Source organism: Heptranchias perlo, chromosome 28 (genome assembly GCF_035084215.1).
Source record: "Heptranchias perlo isolate sHepPer1 chromosome 28, sHepPer1.hap1, whole genome shotgun sequence".
In the NCBI taxonomy this organism is placed as follows: Eukaryota; Metazoa; Chordata; class Chondrichthyes; order Hexanchiformes; family Hexanchidae; genus Heptranchias; species Heptranchias perlo.
Window position 1 is genome coordinate 17,042,023 of NC_090352.1, and position 18,060 is coordinate 17,060,082.

At 42.6% G+C, this 18,060-nt stretch overlaps 1 protein-coding gene across 2 annotated transcripts in view; it reads left to right on the forward strand.

Annotated features, from left to right (window-relative positions):
- Positions 1 to 18,060, forward strand: part of tyw1 (tRNA-yW synthesizing protein 1 homolog (S. cerevisiae)) — a 160,863-nt gene that overhangs the window by 52,333 nt on the left and 90,470 nt on the right. For both annotated transcript variants that reach the window (XM_068008146.1, XM_068008147.1), the window contains exons 9-11: positions 7,293 to 7,345; positions 10,611 to 10,729; positions 14,674 to 14,783. In XM_068008146.1, the coding sequence (XP_067864247.1) occupies positions 7,293 to 7,345; positions 10,611 to 10,729; positions 14,674 to 14,783 (282 nt within the window). The remainder of the gene's footprint in view (positions 1 to 7,292; positions 7,346 to 10,610; positions 10,730 to 14,673; positions 14,784 to 18,060) is intronic.

Here is an 18,060-nt window from a genome sequence, read left to right on the forward strand (position 1 = left end):
AAACTTACCCAAATAAAAAGAACAACTGCAATGCTGGAAATCTGAAATAAAACCTGAACATGCTGGAAATACTTGGCAGGTCTGTAAAGAGAAACAGTAGGTTATGATGTTTCAATAGTGTACCCGTCATCAAAATAAATAAACTCACCCATCCCATCTTACAGTACCTAAAACAACATTTGCCTGCACAGCCCTTCCCTTACACACAGGCCTGCCCCGGCTTGCCTTCTGCTCGGTTCCTGGGCATTTTGCATTTCTTGCTTCCCATCCTCCTCATCCTCCATGCATGTACTTTGTAGGAACGTTCCCCCCCACCTTTTCTGAAATATGGCTACTTTACCTCAGTGCAGGAAGCTGCAGAAACCATGCTACCATCACTATTAACTGTGCCATAACGCAGTAGACGTAGTATCTGCTGTTTGAGTGTATGTGTGGTTATGGAGTCAGAGCTCCTACCGATGTAATCTGTATTGGTTTAGGGCACTCACTAACATTTGGTTTTGAGATACATATTTTGGTGGCAAGCAACTGCAATTTAGTTTCAAATTGGGTCTCGGTAGGTTCACCAATTTTAGGTTTTCATCCAGCTTTCCTCAGATAGAAATACATAATTTCCATGTTTTTTTTAAAGCAATAATGCCAATCTTGGAGCATAAATATGCATGTTCTGAACCATGTTAACATTAATGTTCAAAGAATGTCATAGTAATGCATTTTTCTAGCTTAATGATTGGATTTTACCCACAACTAGGTACTTATCGTAAAAAGAAACAAGCAGCCATAGTGACTTAGAGCCAAATCCCTTTTAAAATAGACTTGAGTATGTGAGACACAAATGATGCACAGGTAGTTGAACATCAGTAATAGTAAGAATTAGATCTTATATCGAGAATTTTTTTTTTACAGCATCCATTGTTTAAGCCAAGGTTGATGATGGAGAAAATTACACAGAATAAAAACATTGACTGCTTAGTTTTTCCTTCCAGCATGTGTAGTGACATGTTTCCTAGTCTCCTATATCAGTTGATAGCCATTTCAGCGTGGTGAAAATTACGTTTTCTTGTTCGTCTAGTGTACTTATGTTTAACGGTTAAAATTCAATATGCCTAAATGAGCTTCACTAAAATGTCTTACATTTTGGTAGGAAGAATAAGGAGGCCACATACTGCTTGGTTAATAAGAGTCTAAATGGGGTAAAGGAGCAGGGGAATCTGGGAGTACAGATACACAAATCACTAGCGACACAGGTTAATAAGGCCATAGAAAAAACAATCCAAGCATTGGGGTTCATTTCTAGAGGGATAGAATTGAAAAGCAGAGAAGTTATATCAAATGTGTATAGAACCTTGTTTAGATCACACTTGGAGTACTGTGCACAGTTCTGGACTCCATATTATAAAAAGGATATAGAGGCACCAGAAAAGGTGCAAAAAATATTTACTAGGATGATACCAGAACTAAAAGGTTATATCTATCAGGAAAGATTGAGCAGGCTGGGGCTCTTTTCTCTAGAAAAGAGAAGACTGAGGGGTGACCTGATCGAGGTCTTTAAGATTATGAAAGGGTTTGATAGTGTAGATGTAGAGAAGATGTTTCCACTTGCGGGGAAGACCAGAATTAGGGGCCATAACTATAAGATAGTCATGAATAAATCCAATAGGGAATTCAGGAGAAACTTTTTTACCCAGAAAGTGATTACAATGTGGAACTCTCTACCACAAGGAGTCGTTGAGCCAACCAGCATGGATGCATTTAAGGGGAAGCTAGATTAGCACGTCAGGGAGAAAGGAATAGAAGGTGTATAAAATTATGAGAGGCCTAGATAGAGTGGATAGGGAGGACCTATTTCCCTTAGCAGAAGGATCTGTGACTGGGGGCATAGATTTAAAGTAATTGGTAGAAGGATTAGAGGGGAGCTGAGGAGAAATGTTTTCATCCAGAGGGTGGTAGGGGTCTGAAACTCGCTGCCTGAAAGGGTAGAGGCAGAAACCCTCAACTCATTTTAAAAAGTACATGGATGTGCACTTAAAGTGCCATAACCTTCAGAGCCACCGCCCAAGTGCTGGAAATTGGGATTAAGCTGGATAGCTCTTTTTGACCGGCACAGACACGATGGGCGTAACTTTCTATGATTCTATGAAGGATATGCTGATAGGGTTAGATGAAGTAGGGAGGGATGAGGCTTGTGTGGAGCATAAACACTGACATGGACCTGTTGGGCCGAATGGCCTGTTTCTGTGTTATACATTCTATGCAATTCTGTCTTTGTTTGTAAGAAAAATTGCCTTCCATTGAACTGCTATTGTTAATGTTTCTTACAAGAAATATGAGAAATTATTTGAGATTTCCAGCATCTGTAGCTTTTGAGAAATTATTTTGTTACTGTTTTAAACATAATTTTAGTGTTTCTTAAATTTTACTGTTATTGACAGTTATTCTAAATGCCTGCACTGACTGTTATTGAGCCATGCTGTGTCTGTTTGGGATTGTTACCAAACACACTGCTTTCAGCTTCACCTCCATTATCCTGCTGAAGTGAAGTTTGTCCTAAGAGGCAGCACCACATGTTAGCCACTCATTAGCCTGGTTAAGTATTAGTTGGCACCACTATTATGCTCCTTTAAGCGGTCATCATCCATCCTAAACAGATTTGACTAGGTTAATATATTTGGAAGCATTAGTCAGCATAATGTGACAACGATAAATTACTCTCTTGTTTAATTGGCAGGACTATAACAACACAGAATTTTAGTACACTCATGCAATGCTGCTTATGGTGGGCCCACTCACTAGTGTAAACAGTCTCTTAGGAAATGGCTGAATTGCCATTAAATTAACTGTTTGTCACAGGTTGTGTATTGTAGTATAGCCCTGTACTGAACCATCCGTTTACTGTGTTATGTTTTCCTCAAAGCACTATCCTTTGTGCTACTTGATTTGTCAAACTCCTCAACAGCAAATTGTTGCAATAGCTATTTTCTCCCTTTAGAGCATCAAGTGGAGGACGAGTGATTCTACTTACAATTGCTCCAGTTTCTACCCTGTCATTGGCTGGAAAGTGCTTGGTTGCTGTTGTGTTATTTGCCAGAAAATTCCAAAAGTAAGTCTAGATTAAGACTTAACTATACTTATTTTTCAAACTTCAATTTTACTACTCTGGAGCATTTTAGAAGGTATTATTTTGGAGTCATTCAGAATGGAAATTATATCCAGGGTATCTTAAAACCAGGGCCGCTAAATTGGGCCGTGTAGCGCCTGTTGTTTCGGCACTACACGGCCTCTCCGACATCTAAGATGGCGTCTTGGATGTGCATGCATGTTTCCAGTGTGACGTGCACTGGACACCATCTTGATATAGGAGTTAACGCAGGCGCAGATAACGAACGCTGGAATCATGTAAAGTAGAGAGAAAATGGCTTCAATCAGTGTGCAACGCTGATTTAAAGTGATAGACACCATATTGGGACTTAAATCTCAACTCAATGCACAGTCTTGACCCCGACCATCTGACGTGTCTTAGAGTGCCTGGAGGACCCCCATCAGCGCTATTTAAAGGGACCATGCAGGATTTATAGGTTAGTGGTTGGATTATTGCTTCTGGCTGCCGAGACATTTGTAACTGTTTTTGGAGGTCTCCTAGACTTGAATACTAGGATGCGAGGACATATCCTAACAAATAGAGCCAGGAGTGAAGTTAGGAAATGCTTCTACATGCAATGGGTGGGAGTCGTTTGGAACCCTCTTCTGCAGACGGCAGTTGATGCTAGCTCACTGGTGAATGTTAAATCTGAGATTGATAGATTTCTGTGAACCAAGGGTATTAAGGGATATGGGGCTAAGGCGGGTATATGGAGTTAGGTCACAGGTCCACCATGATCTCATTAAATGGTGGAACAGGCTCGAGGGGCTAAATGCCACTGCCACTTGCTGCCTCCTGATATGCGCCACCTTTTCCTGCAAGAAAGCAGGACATGTGTCTGGGTGATGTGCCTGTCATGGTTGAATAGCTTGTGTGTGTGGCCTGTGAGTTGTGGGTTGGTGGCTTGAAACTGTGGTAATGTGTAAGGGTGAGACGAAGCATCTGGTTGGAAGAGTTGAATACTGATGGAAAGAGTTTGTTGGTATGTGGGTGATGAGGAGGGTAGTGGGTGGTGCAGTTGGTATGAGATGCCACTTGACAGTTGACCTCACTCACCTTGACTACTTATGTCAAAGCATTGAACTTCTTCCTGCACTGCATCCATGTTCATGATGCTGTGCGCCTGACATTGACTTTGTCCCCTGCTGCCCCCCACTGCCTTTTGGATATATGTCTGGAGGGCCTCTTGCGCCCCACACCCCCCCCCTTGCGGATATAGGATGTCCCTCCTTCTGTCCATCTCTTGCACCAAGGTCTCTAATGCATCAGCAGAGAACCTTGGTGCACGCACTCTCACAGGCCTGGTACCAACTCAGATCAGCAGATTGGTGAGGTCTGGCATGCAGATTGTTGGATGTGGGATTTAGCAGTGCGCAACCTTTATTCAATGTTTTAACATAACTCATCTGTGTGTAAACATAGGGATGGGACCTGCATCTGTGTTTTACGTGTGCGATGTCTGATCTCCGTTCAGACTCCGTGCAGACAGTAGACTGTGTTATTTTCAGCAAATAACAGGTATCAGCTACCTTTAACAGATTTTTAAGAAACATCCTCCCTTTAAAAGATTGAGCTTCCCTTGCTGGTGGAAAGTGCGAATTCAATTGATTCCACGTGCAAGGCCCGGAATAGAATGCTGATTGCAGGTTAATACTCGGACCAGCCGAAACTTGCGGGGTACTAGCACATTACGCTACCTGCGCCCAAAAATGGCCCTTATCCAATTTTTTTTCTCCCTCTAGGTGTTTTGAGTCTACAATTAGTAAGGAACCATAATCTGCCCTTAGCTTCTACTTTTTCCTCTCTTCTAACTAGTTTTCAATTCAATTTGCCACCCTTCCCCTAATTCCATAATCCCTTAATCTCCTGCGTGATACCTTGTCAAAAGCTTTCTGAATAGTCCATGTACAGCACATCCATTGCTTTTCCCCATCCGTCATATCTCAAAGAACTCTATCCATTGTTTGATGTTAAGACCGTAAGCAGGAGTGAGAGGCCATCAAGAGCATGCCGTGGATAGAAACATAACTGGACCAGCCACATAAATACTGTGGCTACAACAGCAGGTCAGAGGCTGGGTATTCTGTGACGAGTGACTCACCTCCTGACTCAAAAGCCTTTCTACCGTCTACAAGGCACAAGTCAAGAGTGTGATGGAATACTCTCCACTTGCCTGGATGAGTGCAGCTCCAACAACACTCAAGAAGCTCAACACCATCCAGGACAAAGCAGCCCGCTTGATTGGTACCACATCCACCACCCTAAAGATTCACTCCCTTCAACACCGGCGCGCTGTGGCTGCAGTGTGTACCATCTACAGGATGCACTGCAGCAACTTGCCAAGGCTTCTTCGACAGCACGTCCGAAACCCGCGACCTCTATCACCTAGAAGGACAAGGGCAGCAGGCACATGGGAAAAACACCACCTGCACATTCCCCTCCAAGTCACACACCATCCTGACTTGGAAATATATTGCCGTTCCTTCATCGTTGCTGGATAAAAATCCTGGAACTCCCTACCTAACAGCACTGTGGGACAATCTTCACCACACGCACTGCAGCAATTCAAGAAGGCGGCTCACCACCACCTTCTCAAGGGCAATTAGGGATGGGCAATAAATGCTGGCCTTGCCAGCGATGCCCACATCCCATGAACGAATAAAAAAAATAGCAACTTTTACAAAAAGTATAAAATTAGTTGAGGTGAGAGAAGATAAAAGGAGTTTGAGCTAAGAAGGAGGGTAGACCTCAATTTACAACAGTAGTTTCGGTAAGCAACAAATTTGTTCTAGAGTTAGCATTTGTGAGTAGCATTGCAACCGAGAGCATGGAAATGATGGGATCAGGAGCCAGACTTGTGAAATGTGCCCTTCAAGCAAATCTTCTGCCGCGATGGGACAACCCCTCTCGATTGCCGGTCCGAGCCCCCCCATCACACCAATCAACGATGTTTCTCAGCTGCCAGGACCGTTCCCAACGGCTGCGGCCTTTTACTGCTGGCTTTCCTGCCCGGCTGGCTGCCGGTGGGAAACATAGTAAACAGAAAATAATGCGAATGAGATGTTGCCCCCCGCACCCCCACCCCCGTCTACCGCGCTCCTCCTACCCCCGTAAATATTGGGGCCATTGTGTTAGGAATGGTGTGAGAGATAATTAGTATCTCGATCTGGTAGTGACAAGTAGTCCAGATAGCATTTTCGGAAGGGAAGCAGTGGCGATCCTCAGTGACCGGTTGATTTGGAAGTGGTGCTTGAGAAAATTTCAGTTGAAGACAAATATAGTTAAAAGACATATTACTTGGCATGCAAGATAAGTACATACCAAGGACTAGTATAAAGAAATGTGACCCTTTTGCAGTGACCTCAAATAATGTAAGAAGGTGGAGAGGGGGCAAAGAGGGAAGTGGCAATGAGGCAAGCTATTAAAAACCAAATGCAACAGAAAGAAATTCTTGCAATATTATAACAGCAAGAGTTTATTGTAGAAGAAGTGAAATCCTTTCAGGACACATATGGGATTGAAACTGAGGAACAAAAAATTACTAGCATAGTAAATGATTACTTCCTAGGAGTATCCATTAAAAGGACACTACAAGTGTGCCTTTTGTTGTGATTCGGTTTGGAAACCCAGTATGCAGAGCACAGTACAGCTGCAAAACACAGCAGAATTATTTCTCAGTTTTTGTGTGTTAAGTATAATGTTCTTTGGAGATGCAAAATTGTTTATTTTTCAACAAGTTTGTAAAGCTTTCAACTGCAGCTGTTCTAATGCCCTTTAGAAGGTAACAGTAAATGAGGCAACTAAAATATACGCTTCATTTCCTATGCTTTCATGATGTTGATTGCTTGTACAGAAGTGCGTTGCAAGTGAAACGCAAAACATTGTAACCATAAGATTTCAATTATTTTACTCACTTTGATGTATAATTGAAAGATTTCCATAAATTGATGCTATTAGAATTGTGTGTGTGGGGTGAGATGGGGGAGGGGGTTATGCAAGTAGATGATTTTTTCCTCTTGCTTAAATAATGTTTGAGATTTAATTGAACTGAAGAAAGATAAAAATGCCAAGAAAATGGATTGAACCTGTGAACAATTTATTGGAGCCAAGAGCAGATTTGAAAAGTAATGGAGTGAACCATTTTATTTTCCAGGATACCGGCTGATAGGAAGTCATTCAGGTGTGAAGCTCTGCAGATGGACCAAGGTTGCTGATCTTATGATGACAAAAATACATCCCTGAATTTTTGTCCCTCTGATTTCTTCATATAGTCTGTATAAAAATTGGTCAACAGGGATAACTTCTTCTTTTGTTAAAAATAAGTGTAGAAAGAGCATGCAAGACACTGCAGTCAGTCAAGAGTTTTTTTTCACAGGAATAGAAAAACATACTGCGGGTCACTGAACCGAACATCAACATGCACCTCTTTTATTATAGTTACTTCATTTGATAATCAACAAAGTTTGTTGGTGCAATGAATAGTTAATTAGAGTCAGCAATATCTGCATATATCAATTCATGAATGTTGGAATTAAAATTTTGATAATCGTAAAGATAAAAACATTTAAAACTAAAAATCATTCGATCAATAATTGTATCATGAATTACAAGCACCATAATTGGACATATTTTTCATATTACGTTTCCTAATTCATTATTCTGATATGTGCGGAACTCAAGAATATATTGTGCTTCAACACAGCACGGTACTAACACTCGGGCCGGACTTGAGCGTCGTCACGTGCATGCGCGTCATCGGCCTGGCGGCAGTGTCATTGTTCTCTCCGATTCTTTATTCTTATTCTTGTTCATGTTCCCCTCATTTCACTGCAAAGTTGTTGGTCCAGTCCCTTCTTGACTTGGTTTCCTTCCCCTCATGTCTCTCATCTCTATCCACAAGGTTTCCACGTTATTCATATTCAGACCAGATAGGCCCATCTGCATTGCAATCAAGTTCCCTTTGACTTAAAGGCTACATCTCCTAGTTTGTCTTTTCTATTTATATGAAATGATTTGTATCTCTGTAGGTTAACCTAATCAATTGTAAACAATTTTACAACACCAAGTTATAGTCCAGCAATTTTATTTTAAATTCACAAGCTTTCGGAGATTTTCTCCTTCCTCAGGCAAATGTTTCAAGAGCTCCTTGAAGCCTACGCATTTATACATATTGAACAATACATGGTGTTTACAGACTGCCCCTGCAACTGCCCGTTGCCAAGGCAATCACCGTGTTCAGACAGAGAGGTGTTACCTGCAGAACCCCCGAATACACATTCAACAAAAAAACAAACAGGGAAAAAAAACAGAGAAAAAAAAACACAGAGAGAGGCAGAAACATCCGGAAGGCAGAGAGAGCCAGCAAATGACCCATTATATTAAAAACAGATAACATTTGTTCGCTGGTGGGGTAACGTGTAGCGTGACATGAACCCAAGATCCCGGTTGAGGCCGTCCTCATGGGTGCGGAACTTGGCTATCAATTTCTGCTCGACGATTTTGCGTTGTCGTGTGTCTCGAAGGCCGCCTTGGAGTACGCTTACCCGAAGGTCGGTGGATGAATGTCCATGACTGCTGAAGTGTTCCCCGACTGGGAGGGAACCCTCCTGTTTGGCGATTGTTGCGCGGTGTCCGTTCATCCGTTGTCGCAGCGTCTGCATGGTCTCGCCAATGTACCATGCTCTGGGGCATCCTTTCCTGCAACGTATGAGGTAGACAACGTTGGCCGAGTCACAGGAGTATGAACCATGCACCTGGTGGGTGGTGTCATCTCGTGTGATGGTGGTATCTGTGTCGATGATCTGGCATGTCTTGCAGAGGTTACCGTGGCAGGGTTGTGTGGCGTCGTGGACGCTGTTCTCTTGAAAGCTAGGTAGTTTGCTGCGAACGATGGTCTGTTTGAGGTTGGGTGGCTGTTTAAAGGCGAGTAGTGGAGGTGTGGGGATGGCCATAGCGAGGTGTTTGTCCTCATTGATGACATGTTGAAGGCTGCGGAGAACATGGCGTAGTTTCTCCGCTCCGGGGAAGTACTGGACGACAAAGGGTACTCTGTTGGTTGCGTCCCGTGTTAGTCTCCTGAGGAGGTCTATGCGATTTTTTGCTGTGGCCCGTCGGAACTGTCGATCGATGAGTCGAGCGTCATATCCCGTTCTTACTAGGGCGTCTTTCAGCGTCTGTAGGTGTCCATCGCGTTCCTCCTCGTCTGAGCAGACCCTGTGTATTCGCAGGGCCTGTCCATAGGGGATGGCCTCTTTGACGTGGTTAGGGTGGAAGCTGGAAAAGTGGAGCATGGTGAGGTTGTCCGTGGGCTTGCGGTAGAGTGAGGTGCTGAGGTGCCCGTCTTTGATGGAGATTCGTGTGTCCAAGAAAGAAACTGATTCTGAGGAGTAGTCCATGGTGAGCTTGATGGTGGGATGGAACTTGTTGATGTTATCGTGTAGTCTCTTTAGTGATTCCTTGCCGTGGGTCCATAGAAAGAAAATGTCGTCGATGTATCTGGTGTATAGTGTTGGTTGGAGGTCTTGTGCAGTGAAGAAGTCCTGCTCGAACTTGTGCATGAAAATGTTGGCGTATTGGGGTGCGAATTTGGTCCCCATGGCTGTTCCGTGTGTTTGGGTAAAGAACTGGTTATCGAAGGTGAAGACATTGTGATCCAGGATGAAGCGGATGAGTTGTAGGATGGCTTCCGGAGATTGGCTGTTGTTGGTGTTGAGTATTGATGCTGTCGCAGCGATGCCGTCATCGTGGGGGATACTGGTGTATAGTGCCGAGACGTCCATCGTGGTGAGAAGTGTTCCTGGTTCAACTGGTCCGTGGGTACTGAGTTTTTGTAGGAAGTCTGTAGTGTCACGACAGAAGCTGGGGGTTCCCTGTACGATGGGTTTCAGGATGCCCTCGATGTATCCAGAGAGGTTCTCACACAGGGTTCCGTTGCCTGATACGATGGGACGTCCGGGTGTGTTGGCTTTGTGTATCTTTGGGAGGCAGTAGAAGTCTCCCACGCGGGGATTACGTGGGATGAGAATGCGTAGGATGCTTTGAAGGTCTGGATCGAAGGTCTTGATCAGTTTGTTGAGCTGGTGGGTGTGTTCTTTGGTCGGATCTGCGGGTAACCGTCTGTAGTGTTCCTGGTTGTCCAGTTGTCGGTATGCTTCTTTGCAATAGTCTGTCCGTGGGGGATACTGGTGTATAGTGCCGAGACGCTGGGTTTATTTCGTTACTTCCCCATCTGGTCCTATCTTGTACTCCACACACTTACTTGATATATCAGTGTCTGCATTTGAACTATCATCTACCAGCCCCTGTTCTGTATCATAACATCTAGCTTCTGTATCTTTTCTACCTCCATCATATCTATATCTGCCTTGTTTGGTCCTGCTCTTTCTTTGATTTTTAAATATCTGTATAAATAGTCAGGGGCTACATTGATTGACACGTAACATTTGTTGCGTTCATTTCTGTATTTCCACAGTCCATGCTCCGAGGCAGAGGTGGCTGTTACAAACACACATTCTATGGGATTGAAAGCCATCGCTGTATGGAGAGCACCCCTAGTCTAGCTTGTGCCAACAAATGCATCTTTTGCTGGAGGTAAGACACTGATGATTGGGCATAATTAATTTAGTTGATTTTTTAAAGTTTTAGTTGCTTATAAATTTTGTGGATTAAACTAAATGCCATAAATTAACATAGACAGCTCAATGAGAAATTGTCTTATCTAGTTTCTGAGACACAAAAATATCATTGTTAAGGTGTCTAATTTATTAGGAAACCTGTTTGCCCATTATAGTGATGATACTGCAGTATTTGCTGACCCAGAGTATTATGAGAATTCAGTACTTGTATTTCTGTTATGGTGAAGTTCATTTTGTAGGACTTGGTGATCTTTAAAGAATTGATTGGTTCGCATTGAGAAGGATCTAAAAGCTAAGCACGGTCTGGTTAAAGTCATTTAGTCCTGCTAATAATGAATGTTATGTATACCTAAGCTTAAGTTGCAAAGCCCTTGTAGCTACTTGCTTTCACTTGCCATAGGTTTGTACTCTGAGCCATTATTGAGTTGTCCGCTTTTGTGAAGCTGTTAGTCAGCTTTTGCTAGCATGTATGCTAATATCAAAACTGGACAAGAAAACCAGCAGAGGCTGATATTTTAGGGGAAAAAAAACGTATTGTTAAAATGTACGGTAACTGATTACTTTTATCTCCGCTAAACATAAGGGACTAATTTGTACATCAAATCTGGAGATTGTTCAGTGGTGAATTTTAACCATTCAATGACAACACAAATATTCTAAATTGGACTGAAAAGTAATTTTATTGGAAAATTTTGTATGTTTCAAGATTTTAATTAGCTAACCACCCCTAATGCCTCAACCTTATGCAGTAGTATCTTTTGACTTGTGGAAACACCGTCTGTTTTATAGTGAAGGAACAATTTGGGCCAAAATATTAATGGTTTTAAAGTATTGAATGCCATCTTAAAACTAGTGCTGTGTTAGCCAATGGTTAGAATTCTAAATATTAGTAAGGAGGGGACTGAGGCTTAAAGAGGGATTATTGTGGTTGGGTGAGTTTTAGGGAAAGCTCTGTTCCTTGAGCATCCAAAAACATCCAGCTCCAAAAACTTTGTTTCATAACTACTGGAGAAAGTTTATGTTCTGCACTGTTGTGTTACATTATTTGTGTGATGCTAATTTTGAAATATTTAATAACAGAGTAGAATTATAGAATCATAGAAAATTTACGGCACAGAAGGGGCCATTCGGCCCATCGTGTCCGCGCAGGTCGAAAATGAGCCCCCCCCAGCCTAATCCCACTTTCCAGCACTTGGTCTGTAGCCTTGTAGGTCACGACACTTCAGGTGCACATCCAGGGACTTTTTTAATGAGTTGAGGGTTTCTGCCTCTACCACCCTTTCAGGCAGTGAGTTACAGACCCCTACCATCTCCTGGGTGAAATTTTTTTTTTGTCAGCCTCCCTCTAATCCTTCTACCAATCACTTTAAATCTATGCCCCCTGGTTATTGACCTCTTTGCTAAGGGAAATAGGCCCTTCCTATCCATTGTATCTAGGCCTCTCATAATTTTGTACACCTCAATTAAATCACCCCTCAGCCTTCTCTGTTCCAAAGAGAACAACCCCAGCCTATCCAATCTTTCCTCACAACTAAAGTTCTCCAGTCCTGGCAATATCCTTGTAAATCTCCTCTGTACCCTCTCTAATGCAATCACATCCTTGAACTGCACACAGTACTGAAGTTGTGGGCTAACCAGTGTTTTATACCGTTCCAGCATAACTTCCCTGCCCTTATATTCTATGCCTCTGCTAATAAAGGAAAGTATTCCATACACCTTATCTATCTGTCCTGCTACCTTCAGGGATCTGTGACATGCACTCCAAGGTCACTCACTTCCTCTACACCTTTCAGTATCCTCTCATTTATTGTGTACTCCCATGCCTTGTTTGCCCTCCCCAAATGCATTACCTCACACTTCTCTGGATTGAATTCCATTTGCCACTTTTCTGCCCACTTGACCAGTCCATTGATATCTTCCTGCAGTCTACAGCTTTCCTCCTCACTATCAACCACATGGCCAATTTTTGTATCATCTGCAAACTTCATGATCAAGCCCCCCACATTCAAGTTCAAATCATTAATACATACCACAAAAAGCAAGGGTCCTATTACTGAGACCTGTGGAACCTTACTGGAAACATCCTTCCAGTCACAAAAACACCCGTCGACCATTACCCTTTGCTTCTTGCCACTGAGCCAATTTTGGATCCAACTTGCCACTTTCCCTTGGATCCCATGGGCTTGTACTGTTTTGACCAGTCTGCCATGTGAGACCTTGTCGAAAGTCTTGCTAAAATCCATGTAGACTACATCAAATGCACTACCCTCTACTATGAGGGTAGTGTCACCAGTTACATAATTGTACACTTTTAGTTCCAAACCTTGTAAAATGACCTGTCAATCCTTTTACCAGGATAATGCCTCTAATGGAAAAGTTGTGGACTAGATATAATTACTTTCTACTGGTGTGAAATTTTAAGTTGTTTCATTGTGTTTTTTAAGGTTTGTCCGTAGCTAGTTAAAGCGTTATAATTTATATTTATAATTAATTTATAATTATTTTGTAATCCTGCTGTAGACAAAATGGTGACCATGTTTGTCTACATATCAACCACCAGGGCTCTTCAAAGTAATTCATTGTATGTAAAACACTGAGATGTTCTTAAGAAATGCGTAAGATGCTATATCAATGTGAATCTTTTTTTTCTACTGTATTAATCTCCTATATTTGGACAGGAATCAAGCACTCTATTTATCTATTTCTCAAATTCATTTCTCATGACTAACCATTATCTGGAATAAAGTTGGGATCAGAACCCAGAACAAGTCTAAAGGCTAGTTGCCTTCTACTTGACTACAGTCCAGTTGACTGTTCTACCATCCCTGTATAATGAGCGGATGGGAGTGTAACAAAAATGAAGCATATTTGTCTATTAGTTTATCAATTGTTTTCTTTATTGTTGGCCACAGTATGTACCAGGTGAATTTTGGTTTCTGTTGATTATTTCTGCAATACACACTATTGTCAGGCAGGCTGAAAGTCAATGTATATGCATGAGTTCTGATTCCCTTCAGACAATAGAGAGGCTAACATGTTAATTGTTTGAATGGTTGAATGGCCAAACTCTTCGTTTTGAAGGTTCTGAACCATGGGGGAGAAGGGAGGTTTTAGGCTTGTTCGTCAAACATTTTCTGTGTTTGAATACTGCAAAATGGCAGCCTATCTATGTAATTAAAAAAGCCTGTCTACGTAATTAGAAATGTCTTTTACTGTGACATGCCATCACAGCATCTTGAAGCATGTTGGTGAAAGTCTCTGACATAGATCAAAGCAACTGTATCTGAGTCCTGTGAGAAGGGGCAGGGTCAGCAATTGCATGTGGTCCGTTGATGGCCAGCTTTGTGGCCAGAAGGTTCCGATTTGGGGGAAGGAGTGAGCAGCTATTACAGAGACCTAGTTATGTTGAAAGGTAACTTGAGGGAAGTATTTCTATTGTTTTGATATATTGTGAACAATAGTAAGGTCTGTCAGTTACTGTAGATGCACACGTTTACAGAGTACTGTTCGTTTACATATTATTTGTTAACTAAATCATTTGTTGATGTATGGCCTCAGTCTCGATCGGATCAGAGTGTATGTTAAATCCAACTATTGAAGACAAAGAGAATCACATGATGCATTTCAGGAAGCTGGTGTGCAGTGATCGGGATTCTCTGTTCAGTGCATGGACCTGAGTATCATTTATCTAGACTTCGAACAGGTAAAGGCACACTCTGGATTGTAGGGAGATTGCTTACGAAAATGGTCGGTGACGCTGAACCTGAGTAGAATATCTACTTTAAAACCCAAAAACTTAACAAGGAGTATCTCAAAAATAAGGGAATTGAGAAAAAAGAAACAGTACAGATGTTGTAAATAAATATCTGCGGCTTACATTGAATGTGTTTGTTGTGACAGACATCATACCAACCCTGTTGGAACTGAATGGCGATGGAAAATGGATGAAGCAGATATGATCATAAAAGAAGCAATCGAGAACCATCAGAACCTGATCAAACAGTTCAAAGGTAAATAGTTGTCAAACAATATCAGGAAACTTCCAAACAAGATATTGCAAATTATAGGACAAATTTTTTGTTCCACATTGTTAAAGGTGGTGGAGTGGATTGGCAAGTGAGGCTGGGAAAGGAATGGGAACTTTAGGCTTAGAGAGTCCCCAACCCTGGCTCTGCCTTCTTTCCATCATTTACCTTGAATTACAGTTCAGCCCAAGCAGTCTATGGTGTTTATCCTCCACATGAGCAGTAGTCCTAATCCCATGTGCCCAATTTTTTCCATATGCCCTTATTCCCCTTTCCTTCGACCACCTTTCCGCCCTAAGTGTAACATGGTCTATATTTCAGTCACGAAATCTCGTAATGCATTCCACAGCCGTACAGCCCTCTGTATATTAAAAAAAGTTTCTTCTGCCGTTTGTTCTAAATCTCTTGTATTTAATTTCATATCTGTGACCCCTCATTCAGTGGAAACAATCTGCACTATCCCATCCCTTCCTAATTTTAAACACCTCTTTCAGATCACCTCTTAATCTCGTCTGTTCTAACAAAAATAGCCCCAGTTTGTCCAGCCTTTCTTTGTATTTGTATTTCCTCATACCAGGCATGATCCTAGTGAACCTTGAACTATACACTTTCAATTGCCTCAACATCCGTCCTATGGTGCATTTTTTTCTTTATTCATTCTCGGGATGTGTGATGTCACTGGCAAGGCTGGTAATTGTTGCCCTGAGAAGGTGATGATGAGCCTCTTTCTTGAAATCCTGTAGTCTATGTGGTGAAGATGCTCCTATAATGCTGTTAGGTAGGAAGTTCCAAGTCTTTGACTCAGCGGCAATGAAGGTATGCCAATATATGTCCAAGTCGGGATGGTGCGTGACTTGGAGGTCATGGTATTCCCACCGCACCTGCTGCCCTTGTCCTTCTAGGTGGTGGAGGTTGTGAGCCCAAAATTGCACACAGTACTGTGGTCTTCGTAGAATCATAGAATGATACAGCACAGAAGGAGGCCATTGAGCCCATCATACCTGTGCCAGCTCTTTGAAAGAGCTATTAAATTAGTCCCATTACCCTGATCTTTCCCCATAGCCCTGTAAATGTTTCCACTTCAAGTATTTATCTAATTCTCTGCTCTAAGGAGAACAACCCCAGATTATCTAGTCTCTCCATGTAACTGAAGTCTTTCATCGCTGGTACCATTCTATTAAATCTCCTCTGCACCCTCTCCAAGGCCCTGACATCCTTCCTAAAGTGTGGTGCCCAGAATTAGACACAATACTCCAAGCTGGAGCCTAAACAGTGTAATATGAAGGTTTAGAATAGCTTCCTTGCTTTGGTACTTAGTGCCTCTATTTATAAAGCCAAGGATCCCGTATGCCTTTTTAACAGCCTTCTCAACTTGTCCTGCCAACTTCAAAGTCTTGTGTACATACACCTCAGGTCTCTCTGTTTCTGCATCACCTTTAAATTTGTACCGTTTAGTTTATATTGCCTCTCCTCATTCTTCCTATCAAAATGAATCACGTCACACTTCTCTGCATTAAATTTCATCTGCCATGTGTCTGCCCATTTCATCAGTCTGTCTATGTCCTCCTGAAGACTGATACTATCCTCCCCACTGCTTACTACATTTCCGAGTTTTGTGTCATCTGCAAACTTTGAAATTGTGCCCTGTATATCCAAGTCCAGGTCATTAATATATATCAAAAAGAGCAGTGGTCCCAACACCGACCCCTGGAGGATACCACTGTATACTTCCTTCCAATCTTAAAAACAACCATTCACCACTACTCTCTGCTTTCTGTCCCTTAGCCAATTTGGTACCCTTGCTGCAACTACCTCTTTAATCCTATGAGCGTCAATTTTGCTAACAAGGCTATTATGTAGTACTTTATCAAACGCCTTTTGAAAGTTATACACAACATTAACCGCACTACCCTCATCAACCTTCTCCGTTACTTCATCAAAGAACTCAATCAAGTTAGTCAAACACGATTTGCCTTTAACAAATCTGTGCTGGCTTTCATTTATTAACCCATATTTTTCCAAGTTCCAATTAATTTTGTCCTGGATTAATGGGCATGATTTTCACTCTGAGCCGGGTGCCCCGTCGCATCCGCAGATATTCGTGTGGGGACCGCGGAAGCGAATTGAGTGCGTTGCAATCTGCGAACGCAACTCAATTGAAGGTGAGTACTTGAGCTTCTGGGTTTCCCATGCGCCAGGCAGCCAGATTGACCGGCTGGCTGCCTGTCGGCATTGAAAGGAGCTGCAAATCAGAGGGGGGGACGGAAGGGAGAGAGAGATCAGCGATACTTCAAAAAATCGAAGTGGGGAGGTGGGGGGAGGAGGACGACATTGGGGGGGGTCCAGCCAGCATCAGAGATTAGGGGTCCAGCATTGGAGGGGTGGTCTGCCATCGGGAGGGTGAGGTGGGGGTTGGCCGATCATGGGGGTCCTGTCGGCCAGGTGAGCTTGTTCGGCCTGGATGAAGCACTCCTGCTCCTCCGGGCCCAGAGGCAGTGCAATAAAGGCACTCACCTCCTGGATCTGGCCCTTCCCGCCTGCATTCATGTGAAGTGAATCGGAAGCGATGGGAAACCCAAACAGTTAAATTCATTTAAGTTTTCCAATACACAAAATATTAAGTACCTCAAGTATTTGAATCAGGTACATTGTCCCTTTAAATATCAGCCCGCCGGCTTTAAGTAGGGGCGGGACTTCCTGGTGTTTGCTGTGCACATGCATACAAACCTGCCTGGGTTAAACCCAGAAGTGGGTGTGTTGGAGCTGGATGTGGTCCTGCTCCAAATAGTTATTATTTTAACCTCCCACCCAGCCCCAACCAACCCGGTCCCTCTGCTCTTTCACATCACCCAGCTAACCCCCAGTATAATTATTACTTTTTCTTTAAAGCAAAATGTGCCACTGTACACATACTGACATTGAATTCCAATTGTCACTTTTGTAGTTAAATCTAAACTGTCTTTTCACCCGATCTTCTAAGTTTAAATCTGTACTCTCCTTTTAATGTTTTATTGCTGAGTTTTTCTTTCTTTGATGCTGTGATGCATGCACTGGAGTATATGCTTCCAGCTGTGTTCTAACTAAATGCCACTGGCAGAAGGCTTGGCTGTTTTGGATCTTACCTCTAAAGCAACACCACCAAAAACAGATTGGTCATTTACCTCATTGCTGTTTGTGGGGCCTTGCTGTGCACAAATTGGTGCCATGTTTGCCTACATTACAACAGTGACTACATTTCAAAGGAACTTAATTGGCTGTGAAG